The 25,652-nt window shown below is 41.5% G+C and overlaps 1 protein-coding gene across 11 annotated transcripts in view; it reads right to left on the minus strand.

The window, feature by feature from the left end:
• Window positions 1–1,895: 1,895 nt before the first annotated feature.
• thrb (thyroid hormone receptor beta) overlaps window positions 1,896–25,652 on the minus strand; it is an 86,407-nt gene continuing 62,650 nt past the window's right edge. For 6 of the 11 annotated variants that reach the window (XM_079484356.1, XM_079484353.1, XM_079484357.1 and 3 more), the window contains 8 exons: window positions 25,328–25,378; window positions 12,154–12,254; window positions 11,924–12,071; window positions 11,160–11,365; window positions 9,956–10,042; window positions 9,239–9,385; window positions 8,890–9,148; window positions 1,896–5,522 (listed from right to left, as the gene is read on the minus strand). In XM_079484356.1, the coding sequence (XP_079340482.1) occupies window positions 5,281–5,522; window positions 8,890–9,148; window positions 9,239–9,385; window positions 9,956–10,042; window positions 11,160–11,365; window positions 11,924–12,071; window positions 12,154–12,254; window positions 25,328–25,378 (1,241 nt within the window). In that variant the 3' untranslated portion in view covers window positions 1,896–5,280. Of the gene's footprint in view, window positions 5,523–8,889; window positions 9,149–9,238; window positions 9,386–9,955; window positions 10,043–11,159; window positions 11,366–11,923; window positions 12,072–12,153; window positions 12,255–13,152; window positions 13,524–25,327; window positions 25,379–25,652 lie in introns of those variants that run through there. The other 5 variants (XM_079484362.1, XM_079484361.1, XM_079484363.1 and 2 more) reach the window with 2 other exon arrangements.

The following is a 25,652-nucleotide window of genomic DNA, read 5'->3' on the forward strand; positions in this document are numbered from 1 at the left end:
CCATAGACCCGACACTGCGTGCCCGTTGCACACAGCACCCCAACCCTACAGGAAAGCGTCTGGAGACCTGCTCTAGAGGGACCTCTGCCATAGAAGACCAGGGGGTTAGGGTGCGTCTGCAGAAAGGCGTGATGGCAACACGCCTGCTGCTGGTATGCCACGCTTTCCAGGGAACTGGACTCTGTAGCCAGTGCTGGAGTGGTCTCATGTGCATCAACCTGAGGGGAGCGAGGCTGGCCTCCACGACCTTCATAAAGACTCATGGAGACAAGAACAGACTGAAGGGGAGAACTCTGTACTGATATGCCCGTCTCTCGAAAGCGAACCACAGGAAAGGTCGATGACAAGAGAGGATCGAAACATGAAAGTAAGCGTCCTTCAGGTCGAAGCCATGATGCGTTTCTGCGTTCGCATCCTGCATGGCAGCTTGTGTTGGTGCCTGTTCAAAGTACGCAGATCCAGGATAGGGCGCAGCCCCCCACTTTTCTTCGGGACAATGAAGAACAAGCTCTAAAACCCGGAGAACATCTTGGCCGGAGGGACAAGCTCGATCGCACCCTTCGCCAGAAGGTTGACCTCGGCCTGAAGCACGGGAGCATCCTTGCCTCTGACTGAGATGGAGAGGATGCCCCGAAACTTGGGCTTGCGCTTGGTGAACTGAATCGCATAGCCGAGATGGATCATGCTCCCCAGCCACTGTGAGGGTCTGGAAGAGCCAACCAGGCTCCCCGGGACCGAGACAGTAGGACTAGGGGTTCGATCTGCTACACCTTCCACACAGGCGGTGGCTCAAGGGCTGGCAGTGCAGCTTTCTCGCTGTAGGGAGGCCCCAGGGGAGGAGAGCAGCTCTGCAGGGATGCCTGCCTGGCGATACTGCAGCTCACCGCACCGTCTGACTGAGTGCTGATGGCTGCCGGAAGGTATGCCGACACTGTGTCTTACTGTGACACAATGTGGGGTTGCCAAACACCGTCCAGTGGAGGGAGAGTGCAGCTGTGAGAAAAGCTCAGGGAGAGAGGAAACTCTTTTAACGAGAATGCAGGTGGGCCGGGCTGATGTTGCTGAGACAGGGCAGGAACCGTCCCAGTCTGAACGGCCCGCAATGGATAGGCTGGGGTCGGGCCCAGTGCTGGTCTCGATCTCCCTGGGCTCATCCCGTCAGGAACTCGTCTGCTTCAGGTGTGGTTGGTGACGGTGCTCTCCTCTTTGACGTCTTTTTCCGGGGGGCCACCTGGGTCAGTTTTGAAGCAGCAATAAGATATTCTCGGAGTCATCAGCATCGATGCTCAGGCTCCGAAGAACAAAAGGTGAATGAACGCAGCACGCCGGCTCCCTTTTATACCCAAATGTCTGAGGCGGAGACCACCTTGCAAATTTCATTCACCAATTCCCATTGGCCTTTTCAAGTCATTCAGAGATGATAAGTTCTCAAGTCAAACCCCATTCTGTTGACACAACGTCGAGAGACCAATAGAAGGGGAACTGCCTTTATTTTTGGTGGCTAATGTCTTTGTCCAGGAGGTGGCAGCATTCCATTACATAAAACTACACTTTTGATAACTTTATAGTTCACTTTTCGTAATGAATTAAATCAAAACAAAACATTGCATGTGATAATATTTTACTGTAGTCAGTGATTCTGTAGAATTTGAAGTAAATGTTTTCTTGACATTTTCTTATGCAGCAGAGATGACATGATCAGAAGTTCACATCTAATCTTATTGACTACTTTTCTTCATGAAATAAAAGGAATGATGTTTCATTTGTGTTTTCTGAATGCATCACACCTGTTTGCTGGAAACACCAGACAAACCCACAGCGTCGTGTTAAAACTGCCATTCATAGATGGTTGATTTACAGTTATTCAACATCAGTCAATAGCTGTGGCTTTATTTCTGGTTTATGATTTTATTACCACATGATAATAATCACACAATATATTTTTGAAATATGAATCTCAGATTAGTCACAAACAATTCACACATGATGACACACAGTCCAGGGGTTTCTCTAAACCATCTTTATTCTCGGTTTATCTAAGGTGCAAACAAATCTTTTGCCAAATCTGGGAATCTTTTTCTAGTGCAATGTCTCATCCGAGATACCCAAAGGTCATCATGAGTTCAGTTCAAGGCTTCACTGTAACACAGCAGACTTGTGCAATACGTTCATTTTGATAAAGAAAGAAAAAGAAATTTACCAGTAACATTCTCAATCTAAATTCCCTCACTCATGCCAAAAGCATATTGTGGATGTGATCTGGTTCAACTCATCTGAACAAAAAAAAAGATACAGAGAACTGACATGTGATTGTGTTTTTAGGGCTGATGACATCTCTGTGGTTTATTACTAAGGTTTTCTTTTCTTTTTTTATCATTATTCAGGTGCTGGATGTTTTTTATTAGTTTCATACACGTCAGAAGATATATTATTGTCATTAACAGGTTTGAACAGTTCACTTGGAATGGTGAGACCGGGGAGGGCTGTGATTTAGACGGCATCTTGAGAAGACAGTCTGATGTTTCCTTGTTGTGTATGTAAAATGTTCACACTGTGCATATAACATCTGTAAAAAATATCTGCAGTCTGAAAAATACAAGCTCTTTCCTTTACACCATAAATATGTTTATTCTGTAGTGCTGTGTTGGCCTGTGTTCTCAGAGCGAAACCCTCAGCATTCACTGGCTCATCCGTCCAGACAAAACCAAACCCGTCAGCCGTAACACTGATTCTTTTATAAAACCGGTCCCTCATTCCCCGCATCATATAGGTCACAGAAACAAGAAAACGTGATCTTTTGGGGAAAGGATTGTGAAGATCTATTTTCTAATGACAAACTTTGGAAGAACCTTAAAGAAATGATGTGATTGATAATCAAGTTACTGGCCGAAGTTTTATTCACATTGGGTCCGGTCGAGGGTCAGCTTTGGACCCTGGCTGTGGTCTCTCTCTCTCTCTCTCTCTCTCTGAACACATTGATTGTCTGCGCATTGACTTTGAGTCTGTTTAATATGTCTTACGTCGATGTGTATGTGCCATGACATCCAGAACATGTAAAACCACTGGAGCGATTCTATTGCTTATAAAAGGCGTCACTACAACAAAACACTGATAAGTCTGCAGCTTCTTGAGGTGTGATGTGAATTTGTAGATGATCTTTGAAAGAAACACATCAAGCAGTTCTGTCTTTTCCTGATGCTGAGTAGAGGTATGTGAGATTCAATCTCTGTCAAATAATCAAAGGACAGAGCCGGAGATATCCGAGTGTTGACCACTGACCTCACTGTTGTGTGTGTGTGTGTGTGTTTGCGTCCAAACAATGTGAGGTTAACTGACAGAACTGTACGGAGGTATAAATTGGCAAACTCTTAGCACCAACAAGTTCAAGCAGAAGCCTTAGATCTACATGTCATGGCAATAGGCAGAATACAAATGAAAACGGAATATGTGAGATATAAAAACTGGCGGGCAGGTCGAGCGATCGCTAGTACAGACAGAACAACAGAAATACTCATAGCAGAGAACTTTTTTGGCACTTCAACAGAGGCATTCTGAGCGAAACAGATACTAAAAGGGTTTGTGCCAAATACAACAGCTAACAAAAATGTTTTGCCAACATTCACAAATATGTTATTACAATGTTATTCCTACGGTTTTTAAACAAACTATTTAAAAATAATGTTTTTATACCAACCATGTTTTTGGAAAGTTTACCAGTGATATATAATGTTGATAAAATGCTCTTTCTATTAGAATCAGGGGCTGAAGATGATAAAAAGTGTGTGTGATGAGGGTCTGACTTTAGCTGGGGGCATAACCATCATTCTAACTGACCTACGACCTGTCATTTCTCATGTCTGTGTTTATTTTCAGAGGATATAGCCCTGATAGCACACGTACATCTGGAAGACGTCTATGTGCAACTTTTATTTGTTTGCTCATCTCCAATTTGTCTCCTGTCAGATGTCTTATAGACCTCTAGAAGATGTTTATCTCTAGAAGATAAAACGTATATAAAACTGCTCTTTCTAAGACGTTTAAGCAGATGTTTTACACATCGTCCAGATATATGTGTGCAAGGGTACAGTCTACATAGTTGTTGAAGTCTGAATGGTCCACAGCTCAAGCAGAACCCTGTGAGAGGTCTGATGATGGTGTGTTGTTAAGCTGAAGATCAGGGATGCACTGATACCAGTGTCGCTATCGGGCCCGTACTAAACTTGTGTACTCGTAAAAACATGCACAGATACCAAAGACCAATACCTCATGTGACATAATTGACAGAACTTACAGATATTTGCTTTGAAAGTTTGTGAACACCACATAAGATTGATAACTTTTTCATAATGTGTTTAAGGTGGAGTTGTTTGTAATTATGGAGCTATTCTTTTACCAGTACCAGAAAATAAATATCGGTCCTCATACTCGGCCTTTACAAAATGGTATCGGTGCACCCCTAATAATGATGCAATGGTTTTGTTTCACTGAGCTTGTCACAGTGCATTCTGGGATCAGATATGTGCAACACTGCCTTAAACTTTGGCTGGAAGTGGGCTATTAAATGAGACCTTATTAACCCTTTCCCTGCCATTGACCTGCTGAATCTTTGACCAAAATGCCAATTTCTCAGCTGTTTGTTCAGAATGCTTCTTTTATCAAAAGTATCCACTTTCAGTTAGTTTTAGTTTAAAAGCAAAGACTTCTTTTGATATATTAATATATTCATACACATTACTTTTTGTGGACATAAAGGTTTTGTGAAAATGATCAAAAAGTGTTTTATAAACACTAGCGGGGAAAGAGTTCTGTGAATGTCGTCCAGGTCAGCGGCTCACTCGGTGTCAGAACAAAGCTATAAGAAACTCTCTTACTGTATTCCTTCCTATACCCCGATTCTATTATACTGTAAGTAAATGAAAAGATCCTCCCTTGCTGTCTTTTTGTGAGGCTGGCTCTGAATGCATAGTTCAAATATATCTCAGTAAAGCGGCATCAAAGACAATGATCACAAAAAAACAATTGATCAATGAAAAAACTGAGCCGAGTAACAGAAAGACACGTTTTTACCAAAAAAACAGAAAAGAATGCGTAAGTCTATTCACATGTACCCGCTTTAAAGAGGAATGGTTCCATTCAAACTAGACCAGGCCGCTAAATCCTACAGCTATGGAATGAAAGAATGTTCAGTAGTGCTAAACAGAACCATGTGAACAGAACCAGAGGGCCGGGGTGAGGGGGATCGCTGGAGGTTGGCGGTGGTTGGAGCAGTCTGATTGGCCGTCAGTCCTCGAACACTTCCAGGAAGAGAGGCGGAAAGAGCTCCGTGGGACACTCCACCTTCATGTGCAGAAAGCGGCTGGCGTGACAGGCTCCGATCATGCGCAGATCCGTCACCTTCATCAGCAGCTTGGGCCAGAAGTGTGTCACCTTGTGCTTGCGGTCGTTGATGTAATGTTCAAAGGCCAAAAGGAACTCCTCCTGACAGCGTTCAATGCGCTCCACGCTTGTTAAACCTGGACGATCTGCCGGTGCACCCACAAAGAGACAGAGAGACACGTAAGCACAAGGCTCCCAACACACATCTTACACTTTGGAACATCACTTGTCCCGCACAGCTGCTATGAACATGAAGCTTCAAATCATAAAGGTGTGTTAAGGAAAGATGTACGTTTCTCTGATAATTTTCTCATTGAGTAGCATTACATTACTATTGATCGTTCTCTAAAGGAATTCAATAAAGAAATATAAAAATGACGATTTCTATTTACTCGTGGAATATTGCAGTGCTTGCAACAAAAAGCCTATCAGTGTGGGCCATTCTCCTTTTAAAATTAGGCCTGTTAAACAATCCATTTACATAATATAGGTCTGTGTACTGTACATATTTATTTTGTATTTATAAACACAAAAACATACACATACATGTTTATATATATTTAGGTCATATTTACATGCATTTATATATATTCACCAATCGTTTTCATTATATACACAATACCGGTCAAAAGTTTTGGGACACTTCACTGCAATGTTTCTTAATAGTAAAAAAAGTGTATGCTTAAATGTCTGAAATTACTAGACAAAAATAAGATTTTGCAAACATACTGTACATGTTTTTTTCATGACACAACAATAAAAAAAAAACTGGATGACTTTGACTGAATAATGAAGACAGAGCAGCCAATGAGAGCACAGAATAGATGTTTCCTTTGAGCATCTCAAGGTGAGACCTCAAGAAGCCGCTTGAGAAAATCACAAGAACACATTTCAACACAAAGGTGACTACACTGAAGATGATAAAATACAACATTTATATTTATTTGTTTTTGTCCAACATAATTGCCATAGTTCCTTTTGTTTTATTTCATTATGACGAGTTTATTGTTATTCTCAAATGTGGGAAAATATGAACACAGAAGTGAGTAAGTGTCCCAAAACTTGACCGGAAGAGTAAATGTTTATTCATTTTGATATTTCATATTTCTTTTAATATATGCATGTATGTGTCTGTGTTTATAAATAAAAAATGAATATGTACAGTACGCAGACATATATTATGTAAACACAAACTTTTATTCTGGATGCTTAATCATTTGACAGTCCTAGACTCTGAATTGCGTCAGAACACAGAAGTAAAATGATCAAAACTCCTGGTTCGCAGGGACTTTAAAGTAATCCACATGACTAAATGTTATCAGAAGCCAAATGAGACATTTGTGAGAGAAACCTGTCCCATTTTGAGCATATTTATCAATCAAGTTTAAATATAGTGCCAATAACGTCAACATCTCACTGGTTTTTGTGTGTCTCAGCATGAAGCGCATATGATGATTCAATGTTTTCTATCCCAAACACATTGTTTCACTTCAGAAGACATTTATGATAACTTTGGATAAGTTTGAAAAAAGGATCTCCCACAGACAATATGAGAGGATAACATGACAGCATTTGAATTATTTGTGTTCAACTAAAGAAATGAAGTCATATGCATCTGAGATGACATGGGACGAGTAAATGATGAGAGAAGTTTCATATTTGGGTGAACTATCCATTTACACTAACCTATCTAGTATATATAGATATGGTCATGGCCTTGACAAACAATCACTTGTCCACCAAAAAGCTTTTTGGATTCTTGTTAATACCAAAATATTGACGTGATAGTCACCGAACGTGTCCCAGTCCGCTCTGATGCTGGACAATCTGTTCACATGGGCAGAAATCGATAAGAGGTTAGACACGGAGCCGTGAGATGAGGATGTGGCCGCTGAAGTCTTTAACTACTGATCGTGTCCATCACAGTTGAAGGGTAATCCTGTGTAATAACATTATTAAGTGGTTTCCCCTCATTCGGCCGTGTAATCCCAAGTAATCGCCACCGGAACAACCGGCTGCCGCTGGACTATTGACTTTTAGAGAGACTTTTAAAGATCTGCATGGACGAGCTCCTTTAGTTGGAGCTCCTGCAGCGGGTGGTGAAAACAGCCCAGCGCATCACAGGGACTACACTTTCTGCCATTGAGGACATCCAGAAGAAACGCTGTCTGCGTCGAGCTCCCAGCATTCTCAAGGACTCCTCTCACCCCGCTCATAGACTGTTTACTCTCCTGCCTTCCAGTAGGCGCTTCCGGTGCCTCCGGACAAGAACCAGCAGACTAAGAAACAGCTTTTTTCCCAGAGCTGTTTCATTATTGAACTCTGCCCCCCACTGATTCCACTACCTCTCTTACCTTTAACTCCAATGCTGCTATAACATTGTTTACATTGCACTACAGGGCTGCATGCATGACTGAACTGTACACACCAGTACTTCATGTTTATCTGCTCTACTGGACTGTTTACACACACACAGCATCATTTGCACTCTATACTGCTCACTTGCACACCAGGAATATTTAACTGAATGCTCATTTGCATTAAATGGACCACTTCCATAACTGCACTAACCTATCTACTGCATCTACCCATCTATTGCACTGTAACCTCAATAACTGCATTAACTTATCTATTGCACTGTAACCTATAAACTGCATTAACTCATATACTCCACCGTAACTGTAATACTGTATAATATTCTCTCATATTGTATTCTGTATTTATTCTAACTGTATATCCTGCACTTGCTAATGTCACTTCTGGTTAGACCTAAACTACATTTCGTTACACTGTACTTGTATATGTGTAATGACAATAAAGTTGAATCTAATCTAATCTAATCTTTGTTGCTTTTATTGTCATAGTCTCTGAACTATTCATCTCTAAAAACTATGAATTTAGCTTGAATAGCTTGTGTAGATGATTGCTTCACAATGCCACAAACATCATTTCATTGTCATTTGTTTGTGTAAGCAGTGAAAGTCACATTTGTACTTTTTTAGAATATATTACTTATTCATATTAAATAAAACATTTATAAACATTACAATGAAATGATGTTTGTTAAAAACACAAAAATGGCCACTCTAGCGCCGGGCCTGTACTGAGCAATAAATCTTTACAGCATTTGTTTAGGTTTGATAATGTTACCGAATCCCAATACAAATGTTCATTTGTGTGTTCAGAAGTTTGCTCATAGTTAAAGCTGCATTCTGTATCTCCATCTCTGTTTGAAATATAACATTTTGGCATTTGGCAGAAGCTTTTATTCAAAGCAAGTTACATCGCATTGTACTATACATTTGATTCTGACTATGTGCACTGGGATCCAACCCATAACCTGTGACGCAAACCGACAATCCCATTAAAATGAGCCGTGTGTCGTGTCATGGTTGGCGTAGACGCGGTGTAAGGAGAAAGTGTTACTGATATTTCAAACGGTTTATCTGAGGAAATCAAAGTTTGACCAATGGATCGTGTTCTGTATGTACTGGAGTGAAAGACAGCACTAACCGGAGGACAGCAGAATGACGGCCTGCAGCAACGCCACCTCTGTATCATTCAGGTTAAAGGACGAAAGCGAGACTCCCAGATCAAAGATGGCATCCGACACCACGCCCAGACCGCCGTTCTTCAGCTGACCCCGCGTGACGGCCATCTCTCCGTTCAGCGTCAGAGTCTCGCTCTCGGGATCGTAGCGTACGGCCGCTCGAAGAGACATGATCTCCATACAGCAGCCCTTCAGCAAGATGATCTGATCCTCGCAAGGCAGCTAAACAACACAACAACTTACTGTCTACGAATGAGATGCTTGCGGATTGGAGATTTAGTAGGTTGGGTGTGTAAACTAGTTCGCTCTTACCTCACAGAACATGGGCAGCTTTTTGGCAAAGTCCACCACACGCGTGATGGCGGGGGTGATAATTTTTGTAAACTGACTGAAGGCTTCGATGTCCACTTTGCTCCCCTCGGGCGCGTTGATGACAGGCGCCGAACCGATGTCCTCCGGCTGCAACGACAGGAAGGGGAGGGGTGAGATGCTCAGTATCGTGGACGTTAAAAGCAAACGGTCATTCACAGCAATTCCTCATTCCCCTCTAAAGCACACAGAAGCCAAGAGACACAGCGAGACGAGACCGGTTATCGAAAGGAGGAAAGATGGGAAACTTCAACTAGAAGGAGACGAGAGCGGAACAGAATAGCCGTCTTTCCGGAGAGCTCATTGACTAGGGTTGTCCACTGATATGTCGCCAAACAGATTCGTGCCCTTCTGACCAGAAAAAACATGATGTGAAAGACAGAGCAAGCCGCATCTACAGAGGACTGGAGGCCGAGTAAAGCTCAAATCCAGCCCAACGGTGACACAACTCCATTATTCATCATCTTTCCTCTTTGTGTACACAGCGAGCAGAGAGCTACACAAACACGGCGAAAACAAATGCCTCAAGCGTTCAGCACGTCCATTTAGCCGCGAAACAACGTGACAGAAATGGAAGCAGCCGAGAATTTGAGAGAGCGTCTTGGTGTTGGATACAAACAAGAACATGAGTGAGAGTGTGTTTGCTCTGCTGGCTCTTACCTTGGACTCCTTCACCCCCACTGCACTCTGGTCAGAAGTACAGAATAAATTACATGTTATTTCATTAAGTAGCATTGCTTCCTCGACCTGTTGGGCAATCAACAGGGATCGTGAAGTTTCAATGAAGAACCCGAGTCAACTAAAAAGAAACAAGTTTCAACTGGACAGGTGAGAGACAGAAAGAGAGTGCAGACAGAAACAAAGTGAGATATTGAGTGGAGTCTCCATGGGATTCAAGACCTCAAATCTTTGTCATTTCTATAGTTCAGAGGCTGGATACGGAGGATTGATATCAAAAGTAATGCTGCACGTCTGCCAAACGAATATGTGTGAATGTAAATGTTTTAGTGCGAGTTAATCGTCATCCCACCGTTCTACCTCTCAACGTGAAAACTACAGCTGGACTGTACAGCAGTATTCATCTTATAACATGATTTCATACGCATCTCATTATTTGGTTTTTGTTGAACGGACTACAGGAGTGCCTACATAATATATATGAAAATATTCCTAGACTCACAGGAACATTTTTGAGCGCTCATACACACATTAGAATACATATACATGTGTCAAAAAACATGGACGTATGGCTGTCGATGTAATTGAATAAACCTTAGCTTCAACATGAAATGTGCTATTTGAAAAACTATTCTTTCGAATAGATTCACTTGAACTGAAAACCGACTCTAAAGTTGTTGGTAAAGTCCCTGTTGCTCTCGCAAATAGTGAGATAAAGAAGGTCACAAAACAAAATGGACTAAATAGACAAATAAAAAATACGTGAATGTGATGCTAAACTCCACATGGAAACCCACAGCAGTGTTAGTCTTCAATCGGAAGAGCACGGAGTGACATTAAAAGACATCAGAACAACTATTCAACAATCAGGAACCTGGTTAAAGACAGACACAGACAGACAGAAGATGAGAGGAAGAGTGTTTGGGAAACAGAGCTTGAGGAAAGAAGGACAAATATGTTCCGTTAAAGTTAGTTCAGCTGCCTCTGTGGAAGAGAGTCTCCAGCGTCCATCTAACACTCCCCACTCTACAAGGAGATACAAAAACATGGACATATTAACATTGGGAAGAAGGGTGCGGTTGGGCTGGGGAAGGGATATCTGGGATGGTGGGTGGAATTGGGATAAGGGAACATCCTCAACATGTGAACCATGGCTGCCATGTCATCGAGGGTTGGGATCCCTCACCAGGAATTTGCGTTTCTGTTTCCAGTGGTTGCCCTGGGCGTTCGTGGCCATGTGGGCGTCGGTGACCACACGGATCAGCTCCCATTCCTCCTGCGAGGGCCCTGGACGGTCCCACGCTGTCTTCTGGATCTCCTCGCGCCGCCGCCGCTCACGATTCTCCTGGATCAGCTTCCGTTTTGCCAGACGCTTACTGTCATCCAATACCACTGCCAAAACACAAACGTGTGTCACTAGCATGATTATTTACATTTATTCCTGTGGCAGACGCTTTTATCCAAAGTGACTTACAAGTTGGAGAGCATATAAACATTTTGTCAGCACGCTAAACAGCACTGAGAGTTTATAAGGCCGTTGCTGCTAGAAGGATTAAAGAAGGATTCCTTATAGACACTAGACATAGACAGTTATTGGTTGGTCAAATAAATGCGGAACAGGTATGTTTGGACTAGCAGCTGAGAGGCTCCTAAATAACAGCTAAAATAACTAACTGCAAATACATAAAACTCAAGTAAAACTAAAAGAAAATAAACTTACTCAGCAATACTAATAAAACAATAAAATGACCAAAACACAATTAAATTAAACAGAAAAATCAACATGAATTAGAATAATACAAAAATAAAAGCTTGTTCAAAAGTAACGGCGGTCAGTGAACAGTGAATTTGGACATCTGAGGTTTCATAAAATAAGACGTTTAATTAAAAAAACGTTTAAGTGGTCTTAAACAAGCTGTAGTCACGTGCGTTTAAATCTAGTACACTCACAGTCTGTTGCCATGCCAACAGCGATGCATTTCTTGAAACGACATTCCTGGCATTGGTTCCGCGTGACTTTATCGATGATGCACTTGCCCTCGTACTTGCACGCGTATGTTGGGTTTAAGTTCTTCTGGATTGTACGCCGGAAAAAACCCTTTAGAAACAAGATGTATTTTAAGAAATATCCTTCATTTAAATAAGAAAGAATATAAAAAAAGTGCAGGTGAAGGACTCACTTTACAGCCCTCACAGGTGATGCAGCGGTAATGATAACCGGTCGCTTTGTCTCCACACACAACACACAGCTCATCCCTGTCCAGGTAACTTGGTATGTACCCTAAAACAAGGGAAAAACTCATTACAAACATCCCACTAAACACTAAGGACAGTGCGTTAAATGTAAAAAAAAGAGAAAACTACTGCTTGTGTTGCAGCAGCTCAGAATCAATACATGATCAATAAATCTCGAGTGGTTCAGAGGAATCAGACAATGAGCTCAAAACGTCTGTAAGCGCGTGTGTCGCCACTAATCAGTACAATACAACATAACCTAGAAATCAATAGACTACACAACAAAACTGACAAAGACTTAAAACTCATCATCCATCATGTCTTATTGCTTCTCAATTCAGACAATTTAAGAACGACTGTTTGAACTTATCCATGAATACCAAACAACACCTGTCACACAAATAATGGACGTGTGGTTGTGAACTGGTGGTGTGTTAGATTAAGATAGTCGAACGCAGCCAAACATAATGTCATGTTTAGATGAGACAGCAACATAAATTCTGTAGACTTTTAAAATCTAGGACAAAGAAAAGGTCATGTGCCACCAATCAAACTGCAAAAAAGACTTTGAGAGACTTTAAACACATGATGTCATGTTTGAATCTAATAGATCAACAGAATAATATCCCGTTCACAACCCCCAAAACAATACAGAGATCCAACTATGTTAAAAGCGTTTAGATGGTACAGATTCAGGGTGTCTATCACACTAGATTCAGAATGTCGGTTGATTTATAACCTTTTTGTCTATAGAAGATAGAGAAACAGAACTGGCAAATGACCAGAAGCACCCAACACAAGCTCAACATTTTCCTCAGATATCTGAAACCCCAACTGTCCCGAAATACAACCCAACAGCCCCCGCACAGAGGACTGCAGAGAATCTTCAGTGAAGCCTCCAGACCCAACAGCACCACTTCATCGTCTTCTTCAGCTCTCCATACCTTTCTTATGTGCCGCTTGCATCCACTGTATCTGAGAGAAGTCCGGTCTGCCATCAGAGAAGAAGTCGGGCTGATGATAGTGACTGAGCGGCACCTCCATGCTGCATAACTCACCCTTAAACACAGGGTTTCCCCCGCTGAACGGGCACCCGTACGACTGTCCCGGCGGCCAGGCCTGCTCCACGTTGGGAGGGTGATGGTGTAAGGGCTGGGGCTCACACTGGATGATTGCGGGCCCTTCACCGCCGTACATACAGTACTCACCTCCGGACGGGACAGTGTAACCACCGCTCATGCCGTGGGTCATGTCGTACATGTCTGACATACGGTAATTCATCACAGAACTCTTCAAAGGCACAACAAAGTGAATCGAAAAAATATTTTGTGCAAGCACGAATATCTCGGGCTACAGTAAATATCTAGACATGTAAGCAGGAGACAAGCGGCCTGCGTGAAAAGCGTCTGGAGGACACGGGGTCTTATATATGGAGGAGACACCCGCCCCATTTGTCCCTCACCCTGCCAAATTGGGTGGAAGATTTCTGAGCACGCTCATGTCTAATCTGACACCGGACAAATCCAAGAGGTTGAACAGACTGAGGCGTCGCATCCTTGGATGTACATGACGCACATCCCATCCTTCACAACACTCACAATATTAGTACAATATCACCACCGGACAGATGTCACCGTTATAGTGTTGAGAAGACTGATAACAGGAGCATTACATGAGATATATTGTATTGCGTCGGGATCTGTACCCATAAATCACAGCAACAGGTTACACCTGCTCAGGTGCGTCTTCAGTCAAATGATGTGAATAAACGTCTGTCCTGCCTTCAGTCTGTCTGACATGCATGTAAAAACACAATTCATATACTACAGGCTGTACCACGGTAAATACAATAACACAACTGTGTACTTTGAGGTATACACTAATGGAGTTATCACGAATATGATGCACATATCAAAGTGTATGAAATTTAATTATTACATTATTTTATTAATTAAGTCAATATTTGTGTTAAATAGAATAATCCTGAAATACATGATATGCTATCTAAATGTATTATTCTATTAATGCATATATTATAACAGCTTAATTTGCTTGAAAATGTTTTATACTTTTGAGTGTTACTAATTTTATTCTACTTCTTGCTATTGCACTTTTACTTTCATTACTTTAAATCGTTTTATTGTCATTTAATATCTGTTGCCCTTCTATCCAATGTTCTTGTGAGATAAAAACAAAATTAGAATTGAACAGAAGCCTACCTACAGGTACATATGAGAATAAAAAATCTTGAATCTTGAATTAAATTATAGATTTTAGATTTATTACGTTAAATTATTATGGGAATTTGTATAAATGGAGATTGAGTTTGTTTTATTATGTGAGATGAAAGAGATGTACTCGGCTATAGGACAACAGTCGATGATGAGCGACTTCCGTGCATATGTAGTCATTAGCATTAAATTATGAGAATAAAACTATAATCATGTGAATCAAAATGTACTATATTGTACTAAAGGTCTAAAACAATCACAAAGTGAGTAAAGTTGGAAACTGGGTTGAGATGCTGTGAGATGAGCAGTAGGTACCAGCTGTTTACAGCAAGTGCTTCTTAAGCAAAGCTCCTGATACCAGTTTAACTTTTTCATGAGGTGACGGCCTGAAATAAGCTTAATCTGTAAAGGGATTTCATAAAGAACTTGAACCGACAAAAACAACACGCAGACACACTTCCGCACATCTCACCAATCGGACCTGAAACCTTTTGCATCAAAGCCATATGTTTTCAACACGACATCTTAAATATTGAAGGCATCAAAACACCACGTAATACACGTAAAGAAACTTTAAATAAAGTTCATTCAAGGCGTAATCCCTTTGATAAGAATTGGCATTTCCAGGAACATCAATGAATTAATGAACGTATAGCAGATGTTTCACCCACATGAAACACATGAGCATACAACTTTAAATGAACAAATGTCTCACATGCTGAGAGAACAGATTGAAGGAGAAACTTACCAGAGTCATGTTCATAGATTCGAGTCCCACAATCACAATCTCATTCCTGTTTTCAAGTTGAATCTATCAGAAGTAAATACGAGCTGATGTCATGTCTTCAGCTATGGTGTCTCTGGTTTATTCAGGAGCTGTGCTCAGGTTAGCAGCTCGGAACGATTCTGCACCCACGGGCGCTTTTTACACCCATTTATTCCCTCCCAGATCAATCACTCCAGGTCCCGGGGGTTCAAGACTGGTCACAGACACATTTGGGATGGTAGCGCTGGGGATAGGGCCTGGCTTGACATGGCTTCTTGAGCCAGCTGTCCCCGGCGTTACCTGAACACAGAGCTTCTCTCAGGCCACCTTAACCAAACGTCCCGGGTGAGCTGAGGAGAAGACCAACAAAACACCGCCCGTCCCGAAAAGACTCGAGAGAAGAGGGACGCCTCGTATCCAATGTCATTTACAGGAAAATTGGGGTCAGCATAAAGGCTATTAACACAAAAGCTTTGCTCATTGAGCGCTTCATGGCGTGAGAGGCCTTTGATCAATACGTCTAGTGATCTAGACGTAATCTACAGGCGCTGATCAATGAACTAATCATCTTAATATCATCATCCAGACCCCGCTTTACATCTCACGACAACATATTCACATCACTCTAGTTTCCTATGAAATCAACGGCCTTCTATGACCATGTTTAAAAATGTTGAGTTTATTACTGTACTTGATGTTCAAAGGAATTGGCATTGACACTAAAAAAGTGACGGGTCATTGGACTTTAAACTCAAGGAATTAATTCACTTCAAGTTTATTCAAGGCAAGAAACACCTCACAAAGACATGAAAAGAGACTCTTTTCATAAAAAAAATTGTATATAATAGGGATGGGCGATATATTATCGTTTGCGATATACCTTCGAAAATTCTCCTCGCAGGAAAAATTGGTCTCATCGCGATAATAACGATAAGTCTAGTTGATGACGTAGTTTTGTGCGCGACTGACTCACTGTTCATGTGCGGATTGAAAACAAGCATAGCGGAAGGTGGACGTGAGGTTGAGGAGGAGCTTGTTGTTAAGTGAAGAGCTACCGCTACAATTTGGAACTGGTTTGTTATAGAAAATCAGATGCTGATCAAACTACCGTAATATGCGAGGTTTGCAGAAAAACAGTGCTTACAAAGAGTGGAAACCCGTCCAATTTGTTCCACCATCTAAAACACAAACCAGAGTACGAAGAAAGTTTGAAGCTACGTAATGCAACAACTGGACGTGGACCTAGGGCTAATATAATTCCCACCCAGACGAAAATTGCCAGCGCATTTGCTAATTGCGTCTCTTATGATAAGCAAAGTAAACGATGGAACGAATTGACGTTTGTAAAACAATCCATAAAAGGAAGGAATGAGACCCGCTGAACATAAAAGGACTTTTAATTATTAAAAGCAACGTAAATAGACCATAACCAAACCAGGCTGGCAGTAGCTCGTCGTCTTACGCTCCCAATCTCCTCAGTGATACGAGACCGGTGGGCGTACAGCTGACACTTGTTATCACTCAAGCACCGGCCTCGCATCCGGGCTCTCGTCCAGCCTACCTCATTACAACGTTAAAAGTTTTTAATTTATTTGATTTTTTATTTATCATTCTTGTGTTGTAAACTATCTGAAGACATCGTTACTTTTTGAAAACAATTTGTTTTATAGTTAGTTCCATGAGACTAGAGTGTTACAAATGTAACTACCTAATTGGTGGTAGCATGTTCCACAAACCTATAAGATTTACATTCTAAGAGTGTGTCTTTCTCACTGAACTTATTTACTTTATCAGGATTTATTTGCAGTTGTTCTTGTAAATTTGAAACACAAGACATGTTTAGTGATTGTTACTTTTGCTGTTTGCACTATTTTTGCCACTGTTGCACCATATGAGTATAAAGAAATATAGAAACTTTATTTACATTTTACTCCCGAAGTGGTCCTTTGCTAAGGGCTGTCAGGTCCCTGTACGGCCGAAGCAGGAGCTTGGTTCGCATTGCCGGCAGTAAGTCGGACTTGTTCCCAGTGCATGTCGGACTCCGACTGGGCTGCCCTTTGTCACCGGGTCTGTTCGTAATTTTTATGGACAGAATTTCTAGGCGCAGCCAGGGGCCGGAGGGTGTCAGGTTTGGGGACGACACGATCTCGTCTCTGCTATTTGCGGATGATGTTGTCGTGTTGGCCCCTTCAAACCAGGACCTTCAGCATGCACTGGGACGGTTTACAGCAGAGTGTGAAGCGGCTGGAATGAAAATCAGTACCTCCAAATCCGGGCCATGGTCCTCAGTCGGAAAAGGGTGGCTTGCCCACTTCAGGTTGGTGGAGAGTTCCTTCCTCAAGTGGAGGAGTTTAAGTATCTCGGGGTCTTGTTCACGAGTGAGGGAAGGATGGAACGGGAGATTGACAGACGGATCGGTGCAGCTTCTGCAGTAATGCGGTCGATGTACCGGTCCGTCGTGGTGAAGAAAGAGCTGAGCCGCAAGGCGAAGCTCTCAATTTACCGGTCAATCTACGTTCCTACTCTCACCTATGGCCATGAGCTTTGGGTCATGATCGAAAGGACAAGATCCCGGATACAGGCGGCTGAAATGAGCTTCCTCCGCAGGGTGGCTGGGCGATCCCTTAGAGATAGGGTGAGAAGCTCGGTCACCCGGGAGGAGCTCGGAGTAGAGCCGCTGCTCCTCCACATCGAGAGAGGTCAGCTGAGGTGGCTTGGGCATCTGTTACGGATGCCTACTGGACGCCTTCCCCGGAAGGTGCTCCGGGCCCGTCCGACCGGGAGGAGACCCCGGGGAAGACCTAGGACACGCTGGTGGGACTATGTCTCCCGGCTGGCCTGGGAACGCCTCGGTGTCCCCCCGGAAGAGCTTGTGTAATTGTTTGTGTTTGATGTTTTTCAGCACAGTCACTGAACACAACTTAAACTAAACGTTTTAGGCCATATCGCCCATCCCTAGTATATAACTTTCATAAATTACGTAAAACTGACCAAACAGAATACGGCCATGCCGTCTGTCCTCATCAATGTTACACTGAAGAGACAAAAACACTTTATAATCACGTTATTATTACAGGAGCAAATAAAACAAACAACACCCAATTACAGGCTGGATTATCCATGCAAAACCCTCCTTAAGCACATCAGCTTACATTTATGCACAAATACAAATGTGATCATGTTCAAGGTGATTTCAAGCAGATTACACATGAGTCATCACTGCTGGACATCTGACTGACCGAACCCAGAGAGCACCTTTCTCCGACAAACACATCACGCTGTCTACATGCTTAAACATAAAGGTGCTATGTGATGCCATAGAGGAACCTTTTGGTTCCATCATGAACCTTTAACATGCGAAGGACCTTTGTGGTGAAATAAACTTCAGATTATAAAAAGGTCAGAAAGAGATGGTTCTTAAAGGACCGAAAACTCTTTTAAGAAGCGGCAGTGATGTCAAAATGTATTTTTGCAAAAATCCAGTTTTTTTATTGTGCATTAATGAAACAGAACACCCCAGCAACAGCATAGAGCGAAATAATGACAGGGATATCTCACCCAAAAATCATTTACTCCAAAAAAACAATGTTAGTCAAAAGTGGACCAGAACTGTTTGCTGTCCTACGTTCTTCAAAATGTCTTGATAAATTAATTTTTCCTACTTTGGGAGTCAATGGGTGTTGAGATCTGTCAGGTTATGAGCAAACTTCCAAATATCTTTCTGTGTTCGACAGAACAAACACATTTATACAGATTTGGAAGAAAGGGTGACTCGAGGGTGAGTAAATGATGTAAGAAATGTCATTTTTGGGTGAAGTAGACATGGCATACACTACCATGGGATAGTGTAGGGTCATTTACACATTCATTTTTCAAGATTGGTAAACTCATCAAAACTATGAAATAAAACATGATGTGACTTATGCTGTCATGTAAACAGAAGGTTTTTAGTTGTAATGGCTTCTGGATTGAGAATAGTGTAGGCCGGAGCTTGATTTTGATCTTTGGACATTGACTGATCGCTGGAAGCTGCGAGCCTGGCCATTGGACAGTCAGTATAGAGTATACATACGTCATTCAGAGGAGAGATGTCGTATACACATTGATGAAAGATTATGAGGACACACAAATAAAAAAATGATGATCAATCATTCATAATAAACACACTAATATTACATGAAAATTCTTGTTTTGATTATTTAGACTGTAAAAAATCTAGAATAGAGAAATGTTCTCACATGAATCCCAGTGGAAGGCATGAATTTCATTAACATCTCTACTAGATACGTTTTGTAATGAAAACAATTCAATTGTTTTAACAATTTCTTTTCATGAGAAGTACAGATGCAGAAGAAAAGATTTGTGAGGTCAAGAGATCGTCGCCCTAAACGTTTGAATGCTGCCACTGCTTCAGATCTGTCTTCAGGTTTGACATGTCGTCCCTCTACTCATTTTAAATGGAGACTTTTTGAAAGGTTTGGCTTTGTCATGCCAACAGCTAGACATGCTTTGGTGCAGTTCTCTGTGAAACACAAGATCCAGAGACTATGGTTGGGTGCGTGCCGAGCACACTCAAGCTGACCTTAACACAGTGTGACACGCTGCACAATAGCGGCACAGAAAGACAAAGAGTGCAGCAGAGCATCTGTCAATCTCCATCAGTGTCATCACACAACAGATGGCTGTCAAACAGCATCATGATGTCATACACATCATTCATGACCATTAAAAGAATGCTTACAGACACACTCTTAGATAAACGTACAGACGCTTTACAACCTCTGATCTGGCCTTCAGCTGCCCGCAGTGAACTCACATCATGGAATGGAGTGACTGAAATCAGTCAGGTTTCCTGCGACACGTTTCACTGAAATCTGAAGTGAGGAGGGATCGACTCAATTATTATTTGACGATCTAAGCTATTAGAACCGAGAAACTTCATAAGTTCAGTTCTGACAACAAAACTGACGGAATTACTATATAGTGGCGAGCAGGGTGGACAAGAGCTTTGAGGAAACGGCATCAGCTGTGCGTGCACCTGTCTCTCACGGAGGAGCTCCGGAGGCATAAGACACGAGCGACAGGAGGGTACGACGAGAGAGGACCAGGCCTGGACTTTATGTTGTGTTTTATTATGTTGGTGTTTTAAATTCGTTTTATTGTTTATTTGTTATATTAAAAGTTGTTTTATGTCTGCCGGTTCCCGCCTCCTTCCGTCATTTTGTTGAACTTTGCTACACTTATCTTTCATTTTGACAAACGATGCATGTTAATGGATAGTTGACAAATATACTGAACATGTGTCCTATAGTGTTACAGGGGTCGGGAACCTTTTATAACCAAAGTGCCATTTATACAATTTCATTCAGTTTTGCAATAGAGCCATCGCAACAAAGCTGACCGCTCAAGATCACAACTGTGGGAATGACACTAAATTGCTGGTGCACTGGTCTGATTTATGTGTTAACAGCATTCATGTGATTGGATGTTAAACTTCTGGCTTTAAAAGCATTCAGCACTTGTTTCTTTTGTTACTCTTACTGCTGATATGAGAAGAATGAGGATCTGTCAACATAATGAATACACACAAGGCCCACAATATCTGAGATTTGATTGAAAAAAAAGGTTCTTGTATGAGATGTTGTTTTTGATTTGATTACATCTGATGTGATATGATTTTGAATAATTATCCAACAAACAGTAAGTGACTTAAGTTTTAGACACAATTAAACACAAGTTTTTGTTGTATTTTGATTAGTCACAAACTAATCTGAACTTTTATGCATTTCTGAGCAACACATGGCTATTTTGCGGTTAAGTCACAGAATGTTCTGTTTTGTTGAAGGTCACAGACTTTTATTTATCTTGGGTATTTACCGTTTCAATTTGTACCTGCACAAGAAATGTGTTATAGTAGGTGTGTGCTAAAACATGGAACACAAACAAATCTAACACATACATTTCTGCACAATAAATCACCCAAGTCACTTGTATTTTTAATTTATTATGAATTTTAAGTTGTTTTTGATCTTTTGAATACATTTTGGGAGTGCTGGTCTTGGTCTCGGTTTTGGTGGTCTTGACTACAACCCTAGCACTGATACTCACAAACAACTGCATATGTATCTTCTGACTTTGCATTCGGTACGTTCAACTTTTTGAAATGGTGCAGACCGATGACATCGGAGTACCGTGAGAAGAGTTTCAAAAGCACTCGCGGCACTTTGGTGTTCTGTTGAATTGTCTCACCTTGACAGATTTTCCTACAGCAGCGCAAAAATCGATTTAATCCAAACCACATCGACACAATAAGCAGGTAGGATGGTTTAACAGCAAAATATAATGTATGTAACGATCGAATGTTGGTGAAGGGTAAGACACCTGGCGAGCCACATGCTTTTTTAAAAGAGCCACATGTTTGAACCCGACCACTGAATTAGGATATACACTCACCTAAAGGATTATTAGGAACACCATACTAATACCGTGTTTGACCCCCTTTCGCCTTCAGAACTGCCTTAATTATATGTGGCATTGATTCAGCAAGGTGCTGAAAGCATTCTTTAGCAATGTTGGACCATATTGATAGGATAGCATCTTCCAGATGATAGAGATTTGTGGGATGCACATCCAGGGCACGAATCTTCTGTTCCACCACATCCCAAATATGCTCTATTGGGTTGAGATCTGGTGACTGTGGGGGCCATTTTAGTACAGTGAACTCATTGTCATGTTCAAGAAATGATTTGAGCTTTGTGACATTATCCTGCTGGAAGTAGCCATCAGAGGATGGGTACATGGTGGTCATAAAGGGATGGACATGGTCAGAAACAATGCTCAGGTAGGCCGTGGCATTTAAACGATGCCCAATTGGCACTAAGGGGCCTAAAGTGTGCAAAGAAAACATCCCCCACACATTACACCAACACCACAAGCCTGCACAGTGGTAACTGGGGAAACCTCTTTTTCCTATTTGTAGTGGAGATGAGTGGTACCCGGTGGGGTCTTGTGCTGTTGTAGCCCATCTGCCTCAAGGTTGTGCGTGTTGTGGCTTCACAAATGCTTTGCTGTATACCTCGGTTGTAACGAGTGGATATTTCAGTCAAAGTTGCTCTTCTATCAGCTTGAATCAGTCGGCTCATTCTCCTCTGACCTCTAGCATCAACAAGGCATTTTCACCTACAGGACTGCCGCATACTGGATGTTTTTCCCTTTTCACACCATTATTTGTAAACCATAGAAATGGTTGTGTGTGTAAATCCCAGTAACTGAGCAGATTGTGAAATACTCAGACCGGCCCGTCTGGCACCAACAACCATGCCACGCTCAAAATAGCTTAAATCACCTTTCTTTCCCATTCTGACATTCAGTTTGGAGTTCAGGAGATTGTCTTGACCAGGACCACACCCCTAAATGCACTGAAGCAACTGCCATGTGATTGGTTGATTAGATTATTGCATTAATGAGAAATTGAACAGGTGTTCCTAATAATCCTTTAGGTGAGTGTTGTCTATGTTATACATTAACATCCTTAAATCAACATACATTTTCCTGACAAGCAAAATGACTTGAATGAGAGCACCATTAAAAAAAGCTCAGATGGATTGAGTCATTTACTGATCACACACACATTTAAAATCACAGATGCAATATCTCATTTCCATAATAAAGGGTTTAACGCATGCTTTTTGATGCAAAGCATTAAATTGACAAGCGCAAATGTTAGTAAATGACATTTCCTGATTGATCTCAATACTGTCCTCCTATAAATGTCGCGTCTGAAAGGGAAATAAAGTCAGCTGCATCCACACCTTTTCAATGCTTATTTACTCACTATGTTTTTTATAAATACAGACAAAAATAAAGTTTTCTAAAAAAACACTTTAGATTGATGTGTGCTATGATGCTGTCAGATTGAAGTTATTTTTAACATCATTTCAGCTCTTTATGTACAGTTGACATGTTGTAAACAATATCACATTCAGATAGTGTGACATAAAAAAATGACCACAATCCACTTGTTAAGCCTCGAGCCCGTTTCAGAAAGCAGGGTAAGTGCAAACTCAAAGTAAGTTAACCCCAGAAAACGGGATACTCTGGATTTTCAGTTTCAGAACGCGAGGTATATCAAACCCGTGACCGCGGGGTAAGTCAAGCCAGTTTCAGAAATCAAGTTCCATAGTAACCTACTCTGTGAACCTAACCTGGTCGGCAGCAGGTTTTATTCCACTAACCCAAGGTTTGTTACAATCTCTGCCCCTTTTAGAAGCCCGAGCGGTGTTGAACTTGCCTACGCCGTTTGTTTATTCATTCGTTTTCCATAATCACGCACAAGTTCGTAACACAGACATTAAAATGACATTAAACAAAAAACTTCACTCGTCGGGGATGTGCTCTGACATCTGAGCAGATTCTCTGTATGGCCTTACGTTCCTTTGCTAATATAAGCTTTCTTTACAACACCAGGCACGTTAGCAAGGCAACCGTATGCAGAGCGGTAAGAAAAGTGTGCATCTCTCTCAAGCACTTTTTATACATTTGTGTTAAGTTTCCTGGACACAAACCTGTGCGAGCCATCAAAGAGGAGATTCACAGGATTGCAGGTGAATGGTGTACGTCTTTCTGTTCAAATAAATGTGGTCTTGCTGACACCTCTAGAAATAGAAAACATTCAAACAATCTTTAGCATTTCCCAATGTGATTGGGTGCATTGATGGCACCCATATTCCGTTCATCGCTCCTTCCCAAAATGAGGCCGATTGAGTCCATCCACAGCATTAATGTGGATATACTGTATATATATATACCGTATAAATAAATATATATATATAGAGAGAGAGAGAGAGAGGGATAGAGATATTCACATTTTGACGGTATCAACAAAATGAATATAAAAGTGATTGACAATTAAACTTATGCATTGACACGTAAAGCAATTTTCTCCCACGCCGACTCTCTTTCTTTTGCTGCTGCTCTTGTGTTGCTCTTCTATCTATAAATGTGCTTTTGGTCACGTGCCGTTGCCGTGGTGAATCGTGCTATCTTTTAGCTCAATTGATGATGTACGCGCATAACCTAGTGTGAACTTACTCATTGAAACCAGCTGTTATGAAACAGAAAACTCGGAGTAAATCAACTGAGAGTTCTCAGTGTTGGTAGAACCTCCTTATTGAAACGGCCCCTGATGTCACGCACCATTGTCTACGTTTCCGTGTCCAAACGGTCTATCAGGTGCCACGAAATAATGTATAATACACACAGATGATTTGATCTAAAACTATCAAAAAACACACGATCCTATCCTTTATCCCTGTTTTTTTTCCATACACATGCATTCAAATATGATTCATTCAGTTTTGAAGTTTGATTTGTTTTCTTGAGATGTGCCCACAGACAGCTCCTGATATAAACAAGAGTCACAGACAACACGTGGACAGAACTGAGGGTGACCTGTGTCGGCTGGTCTGATGAATGCTTTCACTGCCCTCTAGAGGTGCGCTGCAGTACTACATAAACACCATTGTGATGAAGTCATTCAAAGCGACTTACAGAGAAGTCAGGGAGCAATAATGTTATAAATCTGAATATACTGTACAACACGGCTATAAATAGCCCTTTTCATGTTTTATTGCTTTTGTTCACTGTAAATGTTAAATGTTTATTTTCTTTACACATCTTAATTATTCTCTTATAATCTGAGCAGACGAAGACACATAAAACCTGCCTCACAACCTGCAGACACTGCTGTTCACTGACCACCACACCAGTTTACAGAGGATCTGACTTAACAAACAACAAGCATTGCGTTCATCCAACGTTGAGCAACCAAGAGTTACATTTACTGAATAAGTCAACAATGTGAAAATGACACTCATCACAAAACTCAAAGCTAAAAGGAAAAGATTAAGATCAATTGTGTTCATATTGATTTGAGCTCACTTATCGAGCATGATGCTATAAGACACACTGTACCTAACACTGACTTCATCAAGAAGATCGATCCATTTAGAGAATGACCACAAGCACTGCGTCATGTCAAACTCTATGAAGATAAAAGCCCTCAGAACACTTCACAGAGAGAGAGAGAGAGAGAGAGATGATGATGCTGAGGTATTACTCTACCATTCTGAATGGGCTCATCTTTCCAGCGGGGGTTGCATTTGTCTGCTTGCTCTAAAATAAATTGGAAAAACACATGATTACAATTACAATACTACAATGAAAGAGAGAGAGAGAGAGAGAGAGAGAGAGAGAGAGAGAGAGAGAGAGAGAGAGAGAGAGAGAGAGAGAGAGAGAGAGCGTCTGGACACACGATACAGAAAACTGCATGATACTCTTGTTATCTGCCATTACACAATCAGAAATGTTGTGATGTCACAATAAAAGGTCACATGTACATCAGAGAAACAGTTGCTATGCAACTGCTTGAGAGACAGTGAGAGAGCGA

This window comes from Barbatula barbatula, assembly GCF_947034865.1.
Source record: "Barbatula barbatula genome assembly, chromosome: 21".
NCBI classification, from domain to species: Eukaryota; Metazoa; Chordata; class Actinopteri; order Cypriniformes; family Nemacheilidae; genus Barbatula; species Barbatula barbatula.